The sequence below is a fragment of the Oncorhynchus kisutch genome, linkage group LG20, assembly GCF_002021735.2.
Source record: "Oncorhynchus kisutch isolate 150728-3 linkage group LG20, Okis_V2, whole genome shotgun sequence".
In the NCBI taxonomy this organism is placed as follows: Eukaryota; Metazoa; Chordata; class Actinopteri; order Salmoniformes; family Salmonidae; genus Oncorhynchus; species Oncorhynchus kisutch.
This window is the reverse complement of record NC_034193.2, coordinates 41,820,479-41,843,111: the sequence shown is the minus strand read 5'-3', so window position 1 is coordinate 41,843,111 and position 22,633 is coordinate 41,820,479. Positions and strand designations below refer to the sequence as shown.

The 22,633-nt window shown below is 41.4% G+C and overlaps 2 protein-coding genes across 4 annotated transcripts in view; both read right to left on the bottom strand.

The window, feature by feature from the left end:
- LOC109865274 (inactive rhomboid protein 2-like) overlaps window positions 1–5,139 on the bottom strand; it is a 38,406-nt gene extending 33,267 nt beyond the window's left edge. For both annotated transcript variants that reach the window (XM_031799518.1, XM_031799519.1), the window contains exon 1: window positions 5,008–5,139. The gene's annotated coding sequence lies outside the window, so the exon portion shown is untranslated. The remainder of the gene's footprint in view (window positions 1–5,007) is intronic.
- A 791-nt stretch (window positions 5,140–5,930) lies between these two features.
- The window catches only part of LOC109865721 (peroxisomal acyl-coenzyme A oxidase 1), a 28,118-nt gene continuing 11,415 nt past the window's right edge, over window positions 5,931–22,633 (bottom strand). The window contains exons 3-14 of one of the 2 annotated variants that reach the window (XM_020454115.2): window positions 20,945–21,105; window positions 18,087–18,194; window positions 16,240–16,359; window positions 16,012–16,127; window positions 14,431–14,600; window positions 13,008–13,170; window positions 11,113–11,303; window positions 9,818–9,994; window positions 9,447–9,552; window positions 9,137–9,280; window positions 7,761–7,967; window positions 5,940–7,431 (exon numbers count right to left, since the gene is read on the bottom strand). In XM_020454115.2, coding sequence (XP_020309704.1) covers window positions 7,381–7,431; window positions 7,761–7,967; window positions 9,137–9,280; window positions 9,447–9,552; window positions 9,818–9,994; window positions 11,113–11,303; window positions 13,008–13,170; window positions 14,431–14,600; window positions 16,012–16,127; window positions 16,240–16,359; window positions 18,087–18,194; window positions 20,945–21,105 — 1,714 coding nt within the window. In that variant the 3' untranslated portion in view covers window positions 5,940–7,380. Of the gene's footprint in view, window positions 7,432–7,760; window positions 7,968–9,136; window positions 9,281–9,446; window positions 9,553–9,817; window positions 9,995–11,112; window positions 11,304–13,007; window positions 13,171–14,430; window positions 14,601–16,011; window positions 16,128–16,239; window positions 16,360–18,086; window positions 18,195–20,944; window positions 21,106–22,633 lie in introns of both variants that reach the window. The other variant, XM_020454113.2, reaches the window with a different exon arrangement.

Genomic DNA, 22,633 nt, shown 5'->3' with positions numbered 1-22,633 from the left:
GCTGTGTCTTTGTGAGACGCAGAGTAGGTGAACGGAGGATCTCAGCATGTGTGGTTCCCACCGTGAAGCATGGAGGAGGAGGTGTGATGGTGCTTTGCTGGTGACACTGTCCATGATTAATTTAGAAATCAAGGCACACTTAACCAGCATGGCTACCAGAGCATTCCACAGAGATACGCCATCCCATCTGGTTTGCGCTTAGTGGGACTATCATTTGCTTTTCAACAGGACAATGACCAAAAACACCTCCAGGCTGTGTAAGAGCTATTTGACCAAGGAGAGTGATTGAGTAGTGCATCCGATGACCTGGCCTCTACAATAACCCGACCTCAACCCAATTGAGATGGTTTGGGGTGAGTTGGAATGAGTGAAGGAAAAGCAGCCAAAAAGTGCTCAGCATATGTGGGAAGTCCTTCAAGACTGTTGGAAAAGCATTGCTCATGAAGCTGGTTGAGAGAGGCTACTGTCTATATACATAGACTTGAAATCACTAGCCAATCTATACCGCTCTGATATTGCTCATCCATATATTTATATATTCTTAATTACATTCCCTTACTTAGATTTGTGTGTTTTGGGTATATGTTGTGAAATTGTTTGATATTAATGGTTAGATATCACTGCACTGTCGGATCTAGAAACACAAGCATTTCGCTCCACCTGCAATAACATCTGCTAAACACGTGTATGTGACCAATAAAATGTGATTTGATTTGAGAATGCCAAGAGCGTGCAAAGCTGTCATCAAGGCAAAGGGTGGCTAATATGAAGAATATAACATATATTTTGATTTGTTTAACACTTTTTTGGTTACTACATGATTCCATTAGTTATTTCATAGTGTTGACGTCTTCACTATTATTCTGCAATGTAATAATCGTAAAAATGAAGAAAAATCCTTGAATAAATAGGTGTTCTAAAACCTTTGACTGGTACTGTACATACACATACAGTGGGCTCCAACATTACTGGCACCCCTGACTGTAAATGCACTAAACACTTTACTTTAAAAAATATAAACAATATAATTATAGAGATGAACTCAAAATACCAAAATGTGAGAAATACTGTACTTGATTAATGTTTCAATGGAACCAACCAAAATCATACAATTATTTAATACAAAATACATTTAACCAAATCAAGGTTTCATAATTATTGGCACTCCTCATTTAGTACTTAGTGCCACCACCTCTGACAAGGATAACAGCATAGAGTCTTGTCCTGTAATGTTTGACAAGATTCAGGAACACATTTGGAGGGATTTTGGACCATTCCTCTATGCAGATCCTCTCCAGATCCTTCACATTCTTGGGTTTGCGCTTATCAACTGCCCTCTTCCACTCAGCCCACAGGTTTTCCATTGGATTGAGGTCCGGCCACTGAGATGGCCATGGCAGAACATTGATTTTGTTGTCACAGAACCATTTCTGTGTGGATCTTGAGGTATGTTTCAGGTCATTGTTTTGTTGGAAAGTCCAACAGACATCTTTAGAATTTTTTAATAATTGCCCTGACAGTGCTCAGTGGTATATTCAATCGTTTGTGGAGCTTGTAGCCATTACCAGGTTGTATGAAGGACTACGGGACCATCTGTCTCTTTTGAACTGCCAGTTATTTTCTTTTCTTCATGGTGTTGGATGACAAAGGGATATTGCATGCATGTTACCTCATTTTTATACCCTAGTGAAACAGGAAGTGATGTAATGGCTTAATATAGTTCCTTAAGACTTATATAAACTTAAATAAGTGGAATTTAAATTGTGGTTTAATTTTAGTAGATGTTAATTACAATAATATTTAAGGGTGCCATTAATTGTGAAACCTTGATTTGGAGGATATTGATTTTTAATTAAATCAATAAATTATTTTAGTTGGTTCCATTGAAACATTAATAAAGTACAGTATTTCTCACACGTTGGTATTTTGAGTTTCTCTCTATAATTATATTGTTTATATTTGTTTAAGCATTATTTGTGCCAGCAATTTTGGAGCCCACTGTACATGCATACATACCACACATACAGCGCATTAGGAAAGTACTCAGACTTTTTCCACATTTTGTTACAACATTCTAAAATGGATTAAATAGTGTTTGTCCCTCATCAATCGACACATAATACCCCATAATGCCAAAGCAAAAACAGGTTTTTAGAATGTATTAAAAATAAGAAACTGAAGTATCACATTTACATAAGTATTCAGACCATTTACTCAGTACTTTTGTTGAAGCAACTTTGGCAGCGATTACAGCCTCGAGTCTTCTTGGGTATGACGCTAACAGCTTGGCACACCTGTATTTGGGAAGTTTCTCCCATTCTTCTCTGCAGATCCTCTCAAGCTCTGTCAAGTTGGATGGGGAGCCTCGCTGCACAGCTATAGGTCTCTCCAGAGATGATTGATTGGGTTCAAGTCCGGGCTCTGGCTGGGCCACTCAAGGACTTGTCCCGAAGCCACTCCTGCGTTGTATTGGTTGTGTGCTTAGGGTCATTGTCCTGTTGGAAGGTGAACCTTCGCCCCAGTCCGAGGTCCTGAGCGCTTTGGAGCAGGTTTCCATCAAGGATCTCTCTGTACCTTGCTCCGTTCATCTTTCCCTCAATCCTGACTAGTCTCCCAGTCCCTGCCGCTGAAAAACATCCCCACAGCATGATGCTGCCACCACCATGCTTCACCGTAGGGATGGTGCCAGGTTTCCTCCAGACGTGACGCTTGGCATTCAGGCAAAAGAGTTCAATCTTAGTTTCATCAGACCAGAGAATCTTGTTTCTCAAGGTCTGAGGGTCTTTAGGTGCCTTTTGGCAAACTCCAAGCGTGCTGACGTGCCTTTTACTGAGGAGTGGCTTCCGTCTGGCCACTCAACCATAAAGGCCTGATTGGTGGAGAGCTGCAGATATGGTTGTCCTTCTGGGAGGTTCCCTCATCTCCACAGAGGAACCCTGGAGCTCTGTCAGAGTGGCCATTGGGTTAATGGTCACCTCCCTGACCAAGGCCCTTCTCCCCTGATTGCTCAATTTGGCCGGCCGGCCAGCTCTAGAAAGACTCTTGGTGGTTCCAAACTTCTTCCATTTAAGAATGATGGGGGCCAATGTGTTTTTGGGGACCTTCAATGCTGCAGAAATGTTTTGGTACCCTTCCCCAGATCTGTTCCTCGACACAATCCTGTCTTGGATTGGATTCCTTCAACCTCATGGCTTGGTTTTTGCTCTGACATGCACTGTCAACTGAGGGACCTTAGATAGACAGGTGTGTGCCTTTCCAAATCATGTCCAATCAATTGAATTTACCACAGGTGGACTCCAATCAAGTTGTTTAAACATCTCAAGGATGATCAATGGAAACAGGATGCACCTGATCTCAATTTCGAGTCTCATAGCAAAGGGTCTGAATACTTATGTAAATAAGGTATTTTTTTAAATTATTTTTAATACATTTGCAAAATATTCTAAAAACCTGTTTTCGCTGTGTCATTATGGGGTATTGTGTGTAGATTGATGAGGAAACTGTTTTATTTAATCCATTTTAGAATAAGGCTGTAACGTAACAAAATGTAGAAAAAGTCTGTGTATGAATACATTTTTTTTTATGTACAGTATTTAAATAACCATCATATGGAAGTAAACTTGGAGTTACACAACGATATGTTGTGTGGTCCTCCCACTACGACTCGGGAAAGCATGTCGTTTATTAGGCTACAGATTAAACACTGTAAATTACTGAACACAGGGTGGTGAAAGTGCACGGTGATGAGCTTGATACTCCTTTTCAATAAATATCAACATTCTTATTTTAATGACAAGATGATCGATGCTTGCCTGCCGTTTTAACAGATAAAAAATGATCTTGCCCTTAACCATAATAATCTCATCACTGTATGTGCAAGCTGTTGGCCATTGGGTCATTTTATTTTGGAACATGGGAATTTGACTGCAAAAGTCACATTTTTATCCTCAACAAGTCTGTTTGATGGAAACATCTCTGGTGGGAAAACAAGCATATTTTTTTATGCAGCTTATAGAATATTTGCTTATCGACATTCTATTCTTTGTTCCCTCTGAAATGCACTACAGTGTGCATAATTCAAAGGGAGATATATGTAAGACTCCATTGTTTGAAACAGGAATGAATAAAATAGCACTAATGATAACCTGCCTAATTGAGGAATGGATTGTTTATTGTAGGCCTGTCTTGAACTACTTATCTGCAAATTTCTACCAGTTTCTCAGCCCTGCAACAATGGTTGTTATAAACTAATGGTATACCAATCATTTCAGACTGGGTTAAAATGATATTTTAGCCTTCACATACAGATATAATACTCATATCACACATTACTTTCTCACTATTTAACCCCAAGAAGAAATGTTAACTCGTGTACATTAATCTTACAGTTTACAGTCAGTGACGGTGTGGCAAACATCTATCAAACGGCATGTTCGCGTATTCATATCATAACTTCGGCAACAAGATAAGAAAATTATGTAGCAACTATTTAACAATGTTGACCTGCATTTAACAGTGAGAGCCTGCATAATTCAGTAAAAAACAAAAAACGATACTGTATCCTGTCGTGTCAACAAACCAAACCCTCCCACGTTTTCTGGAAAAATGGGAGACCAACGGGAATTCTAACCTGAGGCCAGTTAGCGGGCGTTTGACGGAAGTTGAACGAAGGTTTGTATGTGAAGATAAAATTGACACATTTTACTAAAGTTAATTCTTTTTTCCCCCCCGGAGCAGCGGAATATGAATACGCACGTTAAAACGTGCCATGATGTCGTTTGCGGTCCTTTTGAGAATCCCAATTCCGATGTTGAAATAGTTCAAATGACTTTATAATTCATTTTAATGTGACTTCCTCACGCCTACACTTTCCCTATTGTTTCCCTATCTGAAACTCCGATAAGAGGACTGGTAAAAAAAACACACACACATTGTGCCCACCTTTCGATCATAAACACATTTTGAAAAAAACTATTCAATGTTGGATGAGAAAAATAGGCTACTCACCTGTAAGGAAAAATATATATATACGTTGCTTTCATCAATGTTGCTCGGAATAAGATGCTATTTATGTTCCCGAAAAATCATACAATGTTGCACCAACGTGTTACTTTCCTTCTCTCTCCAAATATCCTGATTTCGGCGGTGGGCGGAGACTAGACAGGACTAACATATCTGATAACTGACAGACACACACAGAAGTCAAGAATGGTTTAGAAACAATATGAATATAGTAGTTATGTCCGCAGCTGATGGACTGTAATCATTTTCTACGTGTTGGTTATGTTTGCATGATTGTTGTTTGTGCAAGGGCATAAATATAACTTGATCATATGGCTCTTTGAGTCCCGAAGCTTGGCACCCTTACCACAATGTGCTTAAATGACGCAATGAGGGGGACATGAGACTTTCCCAGGAAAAGCAATACCTCCCCAAAAAACTAAAAGCAAACGAACATGAAAGTAACCCGTGTTGCTTATAGTAATATATGGAAAGGAAAAGTGTGAGAGGACTTCATTTGACATTTCCACCCAAGCAAGAGTTAACACAATTCCAGAAGAAGAATCTCATCCAGATTAACATCGTCCAAAGGTTTTAAATAGAATGCATTGATTTATTGTCAAACTACAGGTTCATTTCCTAAAAAGGTCAAATTTTCTGAATCAGATGCATTGCAGTGTTATAATCTAATGTGCTATTATAATCTCTAATATAGTCTCTTCATTATCTTATAAATGATTACACTCAATCCTTTAGCCTCCATCCATTTGTAGAATTGGTTCTCCTAAATCTATGCCACTGAAATAAAATGTTAAAACGTTATGAATAAACATGGCTCTGACTTAGACTTTTTTCCAATCTGATTTCATAACACCATCTAGTGGTTGCTTCTGGCAGTCTATGAAACAAAGTTGAAGGAAACCATGAACATCATTTGATAGTTTTTTTCCAGTTTATTACTAAGATCATTAAGCATGACAAATTATTCACTTTCAATTCAATAAACATAATCAAGTTTAAAACATATTCAGACTGAATAGAGTTCTTACACTATCACAAATATTTGTTAAAGAAAAATTCAGTAGGTACATTGAAATAATTATCATACATCCTTTTATTGCAACGGAAATCAGAAAATAAATTGATAAAGCATATTTTTCAATCCAAAATATATGCATGGACCGTGTGTGATAATACTACCATGTTAGCTTCATTAAAGTAAGTCAAATTCCTCTGGCACATAACCCTCCCAGAAACAGTAGTTACTGCTTCGTTCCATTTGAAAATGTATCAATCATGTATCAATCTGCAACATACTGTAAAAGTCAACAGCAGTACAATCAACAGCTAGTAATCAGAGTATAAAAATACTTATTTCATTGTGTTGAAGAATGTACTTGTTCCGAATCAGGGTTCTATTCAATAGGCACCAAACAAAATAAAACTGATTGAAACAGATGGGGGGGGGGACATACTACACGGACTTGTCCAATAAGAACCTCTCTTTCCATTGCAAGACGTTTTACCACAGTGTGCCCTAATGAATACGACCTTGTTCATCAAGCTAGTTTGATTTTCATGTCATTTCTTGGTAATTAAGCCCCACATGGTAGATAAGATCCTCATGCATATATACTAGTGGTTTGTATTAAGTGCAAGAATTGAAAGGCCCCCTTTCTCAAATCACTAGAATAGCTTACTCTTCAACTCGTTATTCACTAATCATATTCGTTACCCCACAACTACAAACTCTCTCACACCTAGACAGAGACACGCACACCTTTGGTTCATGGCAAACCACAACTGACCCGTCACCCACTACACTAAAGACAACCATCCTCAGTACATTAGAATCAAATACTGTGATGAGAAATTATACCGATTAAAAAAAAAAAATGGGATTCAACATATCTCAACAAATCGAGTGATTTGCAATGTACATGATCCAAAGAGCTTGATTAGATCACAAGGATCAGTCATCAAAACCCCTTCATCTTTAGGCCACCTCAAATGCTAACTAGTTTTTCTTCCTCTCCATCTTATGGTTCTCAGACATTCAATTACACCCATTAACAAGGCATGGGGTATATTTAAACTCATAAACTAAGTACTAGTTGAATAAGTCCAGTAGAATGATTGATTCATTAGCAGCACATCAGTAGAGGTGGGGTAAGGCGGCTGGTCTCCAATGGTTCCCCTTTAAAAATGTTCCACCACCTGTGGTTGGTTAAACACAGAAGGGGCGGGTGGAATGAGCCCCTTCCAATTGGTGGACGGGCAGCGGCGGCCATGTTGGGGTCCCACTGCTGGATTAGTGTTGTTAGTGTGCTTCCCGTCCCCTGTAGTAGAGGGGTCAGGTGAGAAGGCTCAGAGGCCATCTTACAGCTTGGCCTGCAGGGGTTTCAGGTACTTGTGGTAAGACTCGTGGACCTAGAAGAGAAGGAAGGAGGGTCAATTTGAGTACTCTGCAGATAGTCTCTTCCACCCACCGGCTCCCTCTCTCTGTCGGTAGGAATAGCCTTGGGACAAGGTTACTCTGAAGGAGACTTATTACTACAGCAAATCATTCATTAGATTGCCATCTTTATGTAGGCAAACAACACAATGAACATCGACATAATTTGGCTCTTGATCATAATCTGAAACAAATCCTTGTAAATGGTTCTCAAATGGTCTATTCAAAACGTAAAATCAACAGTAAATTAATTTTCTTAATCTCTGACTCTCTTTTTTTAAAGATCCTCTCCATGAACTCTGACCTCTGTCTTGTTGAGAGGCGAGCGGCGGGCCCACTCGAACATGTGCTCATAGACGTTGCCGTCGTAGCGTCCCAGGACGGAATTGAGCATTTCATCGCGGTAGTCGAAGGCGTCAACCAAGGCCACGGCATTGGGCCTCAGCTGGGCCAGAAGGTCCTTCAGACGCTGGGACACCTGGGAGAGCTGGGGCACACTCAGGAGACCAGTCTGGAGTGAGGAAGGAACAGTCGGGTCATTATTGTTAAAGAGAATGTGTTCTCAATAAACAAGCAATAGGTTAAAATATCCAAATGTCACGACGAACGAGTTAGAGCCTTTATATGTAGGATCAAATCAAACAAATCGGAAAGTTAGAGTAAGAAAACTGATTGTAGCATTACCACAAAAATGGAAGAGGCAAGTGGAAAAGGTAGGGACCTTGTTTGTCTGCCATATATTAAAGATACAAATTGGCTGAAAGGAACTGGCATAAATAGAAAAATATACTAGTTTCATTTGAGGACAAAAATGTTGACAGCTGTGCCATACAGGTTGCCAAATAAATGGGAAGAGATTTTCGATGTACCGATTACATGGCACATGGTTGATGAACCTGTACATGAAACACTTGATTCAACAGAATTTTTCCATTTAAATGATTATATAGAATTCTTGCCACCAACAGAATGCTACATGTTGTGCGAAGAGACCGAATCAATAGATCACTTATTCTGTTATTGCCCCTATGTGGCTTGTTCCTGGTCACAGGTTCAGGAATGGTTAAAAATAAAAATAATAATCAAGACATGCACTTAAAATTAACCTTAACAAATATCAGTGTTGGTTGATTTAGAAAGCCATAGTCAGTCAAATAATACTCGTAGGAAAGGATTTCATCTTTAACTCACAATCTGTGGATACTATACAAATAGAAAGGTTAAATTATATAAAACGTCACACAGCACAATTGAAAAATATATGGCACATAGAAACCAAATGGGTTTGGGATTAAAGAGTTGATGTTTGGTAATGTATTACGGTTATGTGACTGCTTTATATAAAAGTACCATGTATGTCAAATTTGTAAGCAAAAGCTATTAAAAAATATATATATATATTTGTACTCCAAAGAGGGGTGGTGATGAAGGGGTTAATACAATTTTCTTTTTTAAATATACAAAAATAAGACAATCTTTCTTTAATAAGTGATACAAGTACGAGTGTAATACAATGTCTTGCTTAAAACATCATACATGACATTATAAAAATGAATATAGATTTTGGTACGGGACCCACTTATGGACGCATTGAAATTCACACATTATTCTTCTATGTATTTAGTCCCTGTATTTTCCCCCTGGGAGTCTGTGATTGACAGTTGCCATGGTGGTGGTTACCTGGAGGAAGTCTCCGCTGTGCTGTTGGATGCCCTGGAGGGCATAGAGCAGGGCCAGGGTGCTGAGGACAGAGTGAACCCCAGTGTCTCCTATCTCCCCCAGCTTAGCTGCAAACAGCTTCACCACCACATAGTGACAGTGGGCCTGGACATGGAAAGGGAGGAGGAGAAGAGATGGAGGAGAGTTAAATGAGGACCAGAGAGAGAGGAGGAAAAGGAAATTGAAAGAGGGAAGCAGAGGGGAAGAGATAGGAGGGCTCCCTCCCAAAAAAACAACACATTCCATGTCCCAGGTTGGCAAGGTAACTTACATCAGAGGCTCTGACCAGGTCTATAGCGCTGTTGTTCCAGGCATCCTCCTGACTGACTCTCTTCTGTAGCTCCTGCTGAATACTCTTAGCTGCCATCTCAACCAGCCTAAAGACACAGAGGCATTGACATAGGAAACCTTTCAACAAAAACTGACGCATGGCTGTCCATAGAGTACAAGTACAATTCGTTGTGAGCTGGACTGGTGGACCATTTTAGCTCAACCCATTGCATTGCCTGGCACCAACTAACACATTGCTCTGCTTAAAAGTCTCTGCCATACAATGTACAGCCCTTTGGGACTTAACGAAGATCAGATATCTAAATGGGATCTATTACTATGACATTTTGGTTAGCTTGTAGGCCCACTTACTTGGCAGCTCGTAGTTTGTAAGCATCCACAAGGCTGGCCAGGTCATTGACGTTGACTACAGTGGGTCGGGAGGACACAGACTGGGGCTGCAGCCTACGCTCCGACTCGTTCAGGTAGGACACGATGCCACTCAGCTGGTGGCCTGCCGACGCCTGCCGGTAGCTCTTTATCAAGAACCTGGGGAGTGAGGGATGCAAACACGTGAGTAAGACAGTGGAAAGGCACGAAGGTCACACACAGACAAGAACAAACACAAAGTAGAAATGGGCGATAAGGCCAAAATATCATATCACTATACGTTTCAAATTTTTGACGGTAATTGATGGCATTTTATGTTTTGGTTTAATAAAAGTTACATATGCTTAATGAGTCATGCATGATCCTAGGGTGGCAACAAATACATTCTAAGTGGTTTTAAATGGGGCTCGCTCTCTTCTGATTGATTGTATAAAACAAACTTAAACCCAAAATAATTTCAGCCTTTTCATCAATTTCCTTCACTCATTTGCTATCATTTCCACACTGTAAAATATTTGTTTGGTCTTTGTATGCCTCTATTGTGAAAAAGTAACTTTTCCTTTATGAAAATAATAGTTCTCCTCTGACCATGTCTTTTCAATGGATTCCATGGCAGTTTTTACTTTCGCCACAAAGGGCATTGTGCTGATTTCTAAGGTGCTTTTGGCACACCCACTGCCTCACAGACACTAGCCTATTCATCACACAAAATGACGTGGGCACACCTGAAGCTCTTGCTAGCAAATGATCAGATCTCAACTGTTAGCAGTCTCTTACTGCCGGCAGGAACGGACGATTGCCATCATTTTTTCAAGTAGCATCACTCAGTTATTGCACTTAACAAAGTAAGCATTGAAATACCATTATGTAAGGTAAAAATCCAAACCGGTCCATGCATTAATACTGGTATATAGTAAAACGCCATTTACCACCCAGCTCTAACTAAGCATTGTACACTTAGCAGTGCTTACACTGAACACACTCCCAAAAACATTTAGACAGTTAGATCGATGCTTTGTTGATAACTACTACCGATGATGTGCAGGGCGCAATATCACACATAGCTTTTAATACTAGGCTTATGTGCCCTGACTTGCACGTTTTGGATTACATCGTAATGTGTGTTTATGTGAGCTGTAGAATGTGACTGAGGTTTTTGATTCAGCAAGGAAAGAATGTGTCCTTTAAGGGTGTGTGTGTGTGTCTCATATCTGTGTGTGTGTGGGGGTGTTTGCGTCTGCATGTGTGCGTGCGCAAGTGTGTGTGTGTGTACCTACCTAGCGGTCTGCAGCATCATGACTGTGTTCTCTCCCTCGTAGGTGCACGTGGGCACGAAGTTAACATAGATGTCTGGGAGGGCGCTGCAGCGGGAGTAGCCGTGCCCGCCACACGCCATGCGACACACCTCGATGCCCGCGCTGGCCGTCCACGTGGTGAAGGCCTTCAGGCCCGCGGACAGGGCATGGAGCTGGGCACAGGTCAGACGATGGCACAGGGGTATACAATTATATTGACACAGGATGGTAGAGGATGGGCACAGGGTACAGTTATATTGACACAGGATGGTAGAGGATGGGCACAGGGTACAGTTAAATTGACACAGGATGGTAGAGGATGGGCACAGGGTACAGTTATATGGACACAGGATGGTAGAGGATGGGCACAGGGTACAGTTATATTGACACAGGATGGTAGAGGATGGGCACAGGGTACAGTTAAATTGACACAGGATGGTAGAGGATGGGCACAGGGTACAGTTATATGGACACAGGATGGTAGAGGATGGGCACAGGGTACAGTTATATTGACACAGGATGGTAGAGGATGGGCACAGGGTACAGTTATATGGACACAGGATGGTAGAGGATGGGCACAGGGTACAGTTATATTGACACAGGATGGTAGAGGATGGGTACAGTTATATGGACACAGGATGGTAGAGGATGGGCACAGGGTACAGTTATATTGACACAGGATGGTAGAGGATGGGCACAGGGTACAGTTATATTGACACAGGATGGTAGAGGATGGGTACAGTTATATGGACACAGGATGGTAGAGGATGGGCACAGGGTACAGTTATATTGACACAGGATGGTAGAGGATGGGCACAGGGTACAGTTATATTGACACAGGATGGTAGAGGATGGGCACAGGGTACACAGGGTTATATTGGCACAGAAAAAGCAGTACAATTACGTAATTTGTTAATATGAATCTTTCGTTTAACTCCCTAGAGGGTTGATTGACGCACCTGTGCGCCAGTCTAAGTTACATAAAAAATCAGTTTAAGTCAGTTTAAGCTAGAGATATGTTATTTGCATTGGATGGGTCTCAATCCACCGCATCCTCCAGTGTCTCACTTTCAGAGCTAGAGCGGTGTTTGTCAGACCATCCTGAAAACCGGTTCTCTCACGAAAACGTCTCTAGCGTCCGACCCACTCTATGGAAAATGGCGACTCTCACAAACACGTTCTCCGTTTTGCTCTACCACCCCCACAAGTGTCAGAAGACTCGTTTGTAACGTCGATGTGTGGTAGCGTCGGAACCGTTTGGGCCGTTTGGGCTGCAAAAACAATTTAGTTTGAAGGACGTTTTGTGCCAACCCAAAAAAAGGGGTTAAATATATTTAAAAAATAACTTATTTTTTGACGGTCCTTTTTCACATTATGAATGTGTTATTCAATGTGTTTCTATCTGCTTTAGTAGCAAAGGCCAAATTAAATATTTTAATCAAATAATTGTTTAAAATCCAATAGCTAAATGATCCATAGTATGACCATCTTAAAACAATTCCATATGTCAGCTTAGCATTCCCCTCCTCCAACGTCTTAGACTAAAGAATTAACACCGACGAAAGACTGTTGTCAAAACACCTCCATTAGACTTCAGCTGCTTAAAATGGATGAAACATTTCAAGACTATTCAGTGAGTGGAGTGTTTTCCCATTTTCCCTGGTCAGGTCACGTGGTTTGGAAGAAAATACTAAAAACTCTGGGCCATAGCCAGACATTCTTTCATCACGTACTATATCAGGGGGGGTATTTACTTAGCCTGGGTGCCAGTCTGTTTAGCTATCATTGCACTCATCGTGTAGCAAGACATGGAGTACAAGGCGTGGAATGTTAGCAAAACAGATTCTGGATTTCAGGCTAGTATTTACTGTAAGTACCTCTGGTAGTTCACTGAAGTCTCCCTGGCTGATGTCTCCAGTGATACGGTGGTAGACCTGGTTCATGTACTGACCAACAAACTTGTAGGCATAGGCTGTAGCCAGCAGGGGGAACAGCTTGTACTGTTGGGTCTGGTAGTCCATAATCTGGGGCTCCGGCTCTCTGGAGGAACCACAAAATAAGAATATAGACTTAGATGTAAGGTTAATGGTTCGCTATCTTTTATATGTTAGTCTTTGAAGAACATTGAGATACAGCTATTTATATATGATTCCTAATATCTACCCAAACTCTATGTAACATCTACCTACATCAGCTCTCACACAATTAGAATAAGAGTATAGATTTTGTTAAAAAGGTAAGGGTTGTAGTACTTTGCTTTCTATTCTTGTTTGTGTCTGAGAGTGTTGTGTATGGATGTGCGCAAGTATGTGTGAGTATTTTTGTATTCCTTTGACTATTTACAGTGCCTTGCGAAAGTATTCACCCCCCTTGGCTTTTTGCCAAGGAACTGAAGATCTTGTACAACACTGTATACTACTCCCGTCACAGAACAGCGCAAACTGGCTCTATCCAGAATAGAATGAGTGGGAGGCCCCGGTGCACAACTGAGCAAGAGGACAAGTACATTAGAGTGTCTAGTTTGAGAAACAGACGCCTCACAAGTCCTCAACTGGCAGCTTCATTAAATAGTACCCGCAAAACACCAGTCTCAACGTCAACAGTATAGAGGAGACTCTGGGATGCTGGACTTCTAGGCAGAGTTGCAAAAAAAAAAGCCATATCTCAGACTGGCCAATAAAAATTAAAGATTAAGATGGGCAAAAGAACACAGACCCTGGACAGAGGAACCTGTGCCTAGAAGGCCAGCATCCCAGAGTCACCTCTTGAGACTGGTGTTTTGCGGGTACTATTTAATGAAGCTGCCAGTTGAGGACTTGTGAGGCATCCGTTTCTCAAACTAGACACTAATGTACTTGTCCTCTTGCTCAGTTGTGCACCGGGGCCTCCCACTATTCTGGATAGAGCCAGTTTGCTCTGTTCTGTGAAGAGAGTAGTACACAGCGTTGTGTGAGATCTTCAGTTTCTTGGCAATTTCTCATGGAATAGCCTTCCTTTCTCAGAACAAGAATAGACTGACGAGTTTCAGAAGAAAGTTATTTGTTTCTGGCCATTTTGAGCCTGTAATCGAACCCACAAATGCTGATGGTCCAGATACTCAACTAGTCTAAAGAAGGCCAGTTTTATTGCTTATTTAATCAGGACAACAGTTTTCAGCTGGCACCAAACAGATGAAAACACACCAAAACCCAACACAGGAAAGTAGTATCTGTACAATAAGAATTTTGATTTCAGTCTCAAAACTTTTTGCTACAGTTTGACCTAATTTACATGACCCTGGTGTCCAGAGCTACAACTGACCCTGGGCGTATCTCAGACTGGTGCCGTACGGAACTGTAGCGGATGGCGATGGTGCAGGACTTGGCGAGGGCGCGGCCCGCTTCCCCTACGATCATGGACCTGATGAACACCATGGTGCCGTAGGTCAGCTTGGCACTGGGAGGCTTCACGTACGTACCATCTGCCTCCACCTGGTGGGGAGAATACATACTGTCTGTGGCAGCGGCGGCTCCTCATAGCAGGAATGGGAGGACCATCCTCCTCAGTGAATATTATTATTTATTTTTTAAAGAATGAAACTATAATAAATCTCTTCACGTCACCAAATAATTGATTAAAACACACTTTTTTGGAATGTAGGCGCAACAGCACTCTGTAGGGTAGCACCATGGTGTAGCCGGAGGACAGCTAGTTTCTGTCCTTCTCTGGGAACATTGACTTCAATACAAAGCCCAGGAGGCTCATGGTTCACACCCCCTTCCATAGACTCACACAGTAATTATTTCAACTTCAACTTGCAGCATGAACTGACATGTTGTCCACCCAATCAAACTATCAAATAATGAATCTAGTACTGAAAGCATAAGCTACAGCTAGCTAGCACTGCATAAAATGTGGCGAGTAATTGACTCAAAGTAAGACAATAGTTGAACAGCTTTGAACAAATATATATTTTTAATGAAGGCGGAGAGAGTGGGAGAGAGAGAGAGAGAGAGAGAGCTAGTTATATGTCATTGTATTTTTTTCCACTTAGCTAGCTAATGCAGTTAGCTAGTTTAGCCTACTCAAACAAACACCCGGCTCAAACAGAAACATATTCTATGTTAGCTAGTTGGCTATGGCTATCCTATCAAACACTGGCACTCTTCCAAGTCAAGGTAAGCTTTTGGTTTTATTAATTTATTGCAACTGGGGCCCCGGTTTAACTGCTAAACTGCTCGCTGACTGCAGTGCATGACTGTAGCGGGTTTACTAAATTGTTAGTTCTAGTAGCTATGTAGACTAGTATGCGAGAAGGAATACAATAAGCAAAGTAATCATGCTGTTTTTATGTGGCTGCTATGAAAGTGAGCTGTTTTTGTGTGATCAGTGGTGTATTCATTTTGCTGATTCTGTTGAAAAATGTTTCTTAAACTGAAGCAAACAGATGCAGGCAAGAGTGTGCAAGGTGATATTGAATGTGTCACTGTCTGTCACCTTGATTACAAAAATGTAGCTCCACCTATGTTGTGAACTTTCATTCATAGGATGGGTATAGGGAAAAGTCGGGTATCATGTAGTAGCCTAAACCTATCGATGTTACATTGAGCTGGGTGAATGGAATATGAATGACAGTCATCCAATATGCTTTAATAGAAGTAAGGCTCATACATTAAAACAAATATTATAATAATTAAATCATCCTCCCTCATCTGAAACGGCACCTACCGCCACTGGTCTGTGGTATACAGTTCTAGGACAACCAGGTAGTAAGTATACACGCTCTGAGGAATATGCATACAGTATACCTTAAAATCTAAGCTTGGTGACAGTATTAGAATCAACCAACAGAAACAAAGAACAGTGTCTCCTTGAAATGTGCTTAACTGCCCAGTCGCTCACCTTTGCATATTTCATCAGCATGTGGTCGCGAGGAATTCGTACGTTCTCCAATTTCAGGTAACCATTGTCAACCTCATCAAAGCCAAACTTGGGTCCTATGTCCCCTACCACCACACCTGAGAGAGAATGAGAGTGAGTTCATTAGACAGTTGGCTACCACCAATGCTACATACAGGGACACAGCCAGACACACTCTTTTTGACACAAGCACAGCAGTATGTACAGTACCTGGCAGTGGTATGTGTGTGTTCATACTGCGGAGAGGTACGATGAAGGCCTGCAGACCGTGACACTTCCCCTGGGTGTGGAGCTGGGCCAGAACTATGGCGTGGTTAGACGTCTTACCCACTGGGGGGAGCGAGAGAGCGAGAGATTCTCACTATTAAAATATTTCTATTGAACTAATTTGGCTGTCGTTTAAGTCTCTAGTCCACACTGCAATGAGAATCAGAAGTAAATTGTTTGATCTTGTTTAGCAATGTTGTGGAATGTGTTTTCTTCAGAAGCTAAGTTCACAGACTTAACTGGGGATTGGTTTGATTGTACAGTGCATTCGGAAAGTACTCAGACCCCTTCACTTTCCACATGTTACATTACAGCCTTATTCTAAAATGTATTTTAAAAAACAATCCTCAGCAATCTACACACAATACCCCATAATGACCAAGCGAAAACAGGTTTAGACATTTTTGCAATAAAAAAATAAAATGCCTTGGTTACATGAGTATTCAGACCCTTTGCTATGAGACTTGAAATTGAGCTCAGAAGCGTTCCTGTTTCCATTGATCATCCTTGAGATGTTTCAACAACTTGGAGTCCATCTGTGGTAAATTCAATTGATTGGACATGATTTGGAAAGGCACACACCTGTCTATATAAAGTTCCACAGTTGACAATGCATCTCAGAGCAAAAACCAAGCCATGAGGTTGAAGGAATTGTCCGTAGAGCTCCGAGACAGGATTGTGTCGAGGCACAGATCTGGAGAAGGGTACAAAAATATTTCTGCATTGGCCTCCATCATTCTTAAATGGAAGAAGTTTGGAACCACCAAGACTCTTCCTAGAGCTGGCCGCCCGGCCAAACTGAGCAATCGGGGGCCTTGGTCAGGGAGGTGACCAGGAAACCGATGGTCACTCTGACAGAACTCTACATTTCTTCCGTGGATATGGGAGAACCTTACAGAAGGACAATCATCTCTGAGGCACTGTAAGGTCTACTACTACACCTGCCGGTTTTGGTGCATGTGACAACAAAACAAAACAAAGATGTTTTGTCAGATCTGTGGTCCAGGACCCTAAATTTGTTTTTATCAGATCAGAGAACCGAGGTTCTCTGATCTGATAAAACCAAGATTGAACTATTTGGCCTAAATTCCAAGCGTTACGTCTGGAGGAAACCTGGCACCATCTCTACGGTGATGCATGGCAGTGGCCGCATAATGCTGTGGGGATGTTGTTCAGCAGCAGGGACTCGGAGACTTGTCAGGATCGAGGCAAAGATGAACGGAGCCAAGTACTGAGAGATCATTGATGAAAACATGCTCCAGAGCGCTCAGGACCTCAGACTGGGGTGAAGGTTCACCTTCCAACAGGACAATAACCCTAAGCACACAGCCAAGACAATGCAGGATAAGACTCTGAATGTCCTTGAGTGCCCCAGCCAGAGCCCAGACTTGAACCGATCTAACAGCTCTGGAGAGACCTGAAAATAGCTGTGCAGCAATGCTCCCCATCCAACCTGACAGAGCTTGAGAGGATCTGCAGAGAATGGGAGAAACTCCCCAAATACAGGTGCCAAGCTTGTAGCGTCATACCCAAGAAGACTCGAGGCTGTAATCACTGCCAAAAGGTGCTTCAACAAAGTACTGAGTTAAATGGTCTGAATACTTACGTAAATGTGATATTTAAAAAAATATGTTTTTTTGCTTTGTCATTACGGGGTATTGTGTGTAGATTGACATTTTAGAATAAGGCTGTAACTTAACAAAATGTGGAAAAGGTCAAGGGGTCTGAATACTTTCCAAAAGCACTGTATGTGTATGGGCCCTGAAGCTAAAGTGTGTGCGTGTACTCACGTCCCCCAGGCCACCACTTGATGGAGGTGATGGTCGGGCTGTTCATGACAAACTCCTGGGTGGCCGGGTCATACGTTGCCGTAGTTTCAAGCCCCCTGAGGTGGGTGCCTAGGCAACGAGAGAGACATCAAGGCCCCCAAACACACAACACACAAAACCAAAGAAAGAGAGAGTTATCACTAAGTTACGGCAGGAGCACATTCATGTTTTCAAATATTATGCAGTGCAAACCTGACAAGACATCAATCTCAAATAATAAAGTCACTTTAAACTTTATCTCACAGCAGTAAATATATTATTTGTTGTGTCTAGTGGGTATACTTTGTCTTCTACATTTTTTTGTTCACCAGTTCCCTCACCTGGGAAAAAAAGTTATTCTATAGTGGGAAAACCTTTGTAGGTGTTTGACAGATCAAAACCAAAAGAAAATTCAATCTATTTCTTACAATTTGCATAACTATTATGTGTACAGTTTAGGGCTGTCAAAGTTAACCCGACATGTTCTATGCTGTTAATTTTGCTACTGTTTTATCTCTCAGGTCAAAAGATTTAAGCAATGATCCCAGTTCTACTAGCAGCAGCAGTTTGTGACTAGTTCGTGAAGAACATGGATCAGTAGCCTCAGCTAGATCTAATAGCTGTATTATATTTTACATTAACGCAGACCTGGCTGAGCTGTTGTTAGTCTTCTGTGGAACTCATAACATTGTTGGACAGGTTTAAAATGTTCTTTGTATCCATAGAGCCAGCCCCCCCCCCCCCCCCCCTATAGTCAACCTTCCAATTCGAAATTGGAACAAATTAAGTGTTAACAGTACTCGAGTGTGTATGTGGGAAACTGTTAAACTTCCAAGAACATTGATAAGAGAGAGTAGGCCTACTTTAAAAAAAACATTGAGACCATTAATAGCCAGCTGTATGGTCTAGTGACTTTTGTGTTATGGTGAAACATTTTGTTATGGTGAAACAGATTATTTATTTATTTAGTTTCTTTCCTTTACAATCCAAACATAGTATGCCTACAACTAACACCACTAACTCAATTCATTATTGTAATCGTTTGACGGCCCTATTACGTTTATATGGTGCAGATACATGTGGCGAAGGACGTAGGTTGTCCGTCTTTAAACTCAATATACTTCCAAACACAGTAAGGGGGACAAAAGGGACAGAGGCGGTGGAAGGTACCTGTTTGGGAAAGGAAGTCACCGAGGGTGCTTTAGAAGTGGGCATGGACGTTCACCGTGGCTGGCAACAAGACTGTGTGAGAACCAGGGGCAGAGCATATTCCAAAAGGGAAGCCATGCGAAGCTGTGCGGCCCACAACACTCACTCTCCAAGCCAGCCAGTATTAGTGGTTTTAGTCAGAGTAAAAGGCAAGAGTGAAATGTCCTTTTTACAATTTTTTTAAATAGCATTTTTAAAAAGGCCCAGTGCAGTCAAAAAAAACAAATATATATATATAAATAAATAAAACTCCACACTATGGAGGTTGGAATAATACTGTGAAATTGTGAAAATTATCATGCCCTTTTAGTGTAAGAGCGGTTTGAAAAGACTGCCTAAAACGTCATCCTGTTTTGGTGGGATGGAGTTTTGGAATGCCTGGTGACATCATCAGGTGGTAAATTAGTACCAAACATCTCTGTCAATAACAGCTAGTTTTTTGAGTTCCCCCTCCATACTCAGACCACTCCCAGACAGTGCTAGCAAAATACTTGTTTGATAAATTGCTCTTTGCTAAGAAGCCATTTTTGTTTATTTTTGACCATTTTAATTGAAAACAACCACACTAAAGGTACATTAACTGTTACCCAGAAACATTTTGATATTGAGATTTTTTAAAATTGCTGCATTGAAATGGTGGGGGTCACCTTGGGGTCATGATAGGGGCTACACCAAATGATTGATGTATTATAATTGATTATGCTTATGTTGTATTAATAGAAGGGGAAGGGCTATAAGACCCTCCCCCACTACATTTATAGGGTCCTGGACCACAGATTAGCAATATATATATATATTTTTAAATTTAATTTTACCTTTATTTAACCAGGCAAGTCAGTTAAGAACAAATTCTTATTTTCAATGACGGCCTAGGAACAGTGGGTTAACTGCCTGTTCAGGGGCAGAACGACAGATTTGTACCTTGTCAGCTCGGGGGTTTGAACTTGCAACCTTCCGGTTACTAGTCCAACACTCTAACCACTAGGCTACCCTGCCGCCCCGGCATATATTTGCATAATAAGGTTTAATAATGTTCCACGGTTCTTTTCTAGTCTCTGCCTCATAAGAAACGGTCTGAGAGATGTGTGTTATTGCAGTCAAAAAGCACCTCAAGGCTAAAACAGATGCATAGACACAGAACCCTGCAGGGGAGTAAAGAGATAAGAGACCAGTCAGACACACCACTGTGAGCCACACGGGAATGGAAAATGACTGCTGAGCCCTTAGAAAACACTGGACTATTGTTTTCTCCTGCAGGTTTGTATAACTGTATTTGCATGGGCTTGGTCTCATGAGTAGGTGTCGTCTGTTTCCATTGTCAACTTCTGCCTGCAATTGCATAAATAAAGGTTGGATTGATTTACTTAAAGACGATATTATCTGATTGCTGATTTCACCAATAAGCCAATGATTGACAAGGAACAAGGAACCTACCCCCAACAGAATCTTTAACAACACAAACTTTCTGTCTGGGGAGACGGTTTTTAAGAAATTCCCTAACGAGTGTGGGAGAGTTATCTGGTGGCTCGACTCAAACGTCGAAGAGGGTGGGCATGCATCTCTTGTCCACTCCACAGAGCATGTGGGTGACCGGTGGTTGGTGATCAGGTACGGTTCGTTTGGCATTTTACCGTGGCCCATCTCTGTCTGTGCGTAGGTGCCGATGATCTCCAGGTTCCAGGCGGGTATGAAGAATGTCTCCATCTGCTCAGGACTGGCCTGGTTCAGCAGGGTGGGCAGGAACATTCCCAGGTGGAGGTCCAGGGGCTCCGCCCGCCCACGGTGCACACAGCTGGGGCAGCGCCAAGTGGCAAGGGGAGGGGGTAGGAGAGTAGTTTGAAGGGAGAAGAGGGTAAAGGAAGGATAGGACATTGGGGGAGAGCATGCAAAATAAGGTATAGCCAAGGGAGAAAACAAATTATGGCATAGAATAATAGGCCATATAAATGGGACATGACAGTGAAGAAATGGTTGGAAAAGATGGGAGATTAGAAGTGTTGGTAAATAACATTTTGGGGGCAGAGAGGATGGATGAATAGATTGAGGGATGGATGAAGGGATGGGGGGGGGGGAAGTGCAAGAATTAAAAAAATTAAACTGAGCTAGTCATGCAAATTGTCTGCGGAGAACTGATTAGAATCATAAGTTAATTCATTCAAAATAACCTTCTCATGCATGATTGTTGCAAAACTTCATTTATTTGCCTGAAATGTTCATTTCCAAAAGCAGTGTAACCTGTACTCTCATTTCACTGAAAAAAACTTTTTCAATTCCAAATGAATTGTGATGCAAACTCTGGGACGTGTTCATTAAACGGACAAAAGAAGAGACAAACTGGACTTGCTCCATTGAGAAATGGCCAATTTAGTTTTCCATTGTAAAAGTTAATTGCATGGCCTAATGAACACAACCCTATAATGTCAAATGTGTGACAACCAATAAATCTGTCTATGTTAATGCTACCAACTAGTGCAGTTTACTACGGGAACATTATTTTTCCAAAAATGAAAATACTGCCCCCTAGTCACAAAAGGTTAATGCTACCAACTAGTGCAGTGCAACTAGCATTTTTAAAGCAGACGCTTTAGTCCAAGGGTAGGCAACCCTGTTCCTGGAGAGCCACAGGGACTGCAGGATTTTTTCCCAAGTACGCACCACACAAGACCAATTGAGATAATTCAGTGATTGCCTAAATTCAACACATCTGGTATTCCAGGTTGGTTAAATCAAAAACATGAAGTGCCTGCAAAACTCCAGGATCACGGATGCCTACCCCTGCTTTAGTTTATAAAGGAAGGGTGAAGCAGTTGTAAGGGCATTTACAGTTAAGACAACAGGCAGTTTTCCATTGACACAGGATTATTCGACAAAAGCAAAAGTTGCGAAAGAAATCTGTGCGATACATGTTACGGAGACGGCAGGTAGCCTAGCAGTTAAGACGGTTGGGCCAATAACCGAAAGGTCACGGGTTCGAATCCCCGAGCCGTATAGGTGAAACAAATCTGCCAATGTGCCCTTGAGCAAGGCACTTTTGCTCCAGGGCAGCTGTCAATAATAACTGATCCCTGGCCAGGATCCCACTCTCTGAGGGTGTCGGAGGGAGTGTGAAATAAAAACTAATTTCCAATTCACACATACGTACACACTTTTACATGTACGTAATAGGACAAACCTAAGCACCCACCTAATTATTATTAATAGATAGGAGACGTTTTCTAAAGATCAGCAACATTTTTTAAATTAAGTTCGATGGGTGGATATTTCTTTTGTCGAACCTTCTTCACTGCGACAAATGACGGAACCAGTGTTTTTCGAATAAA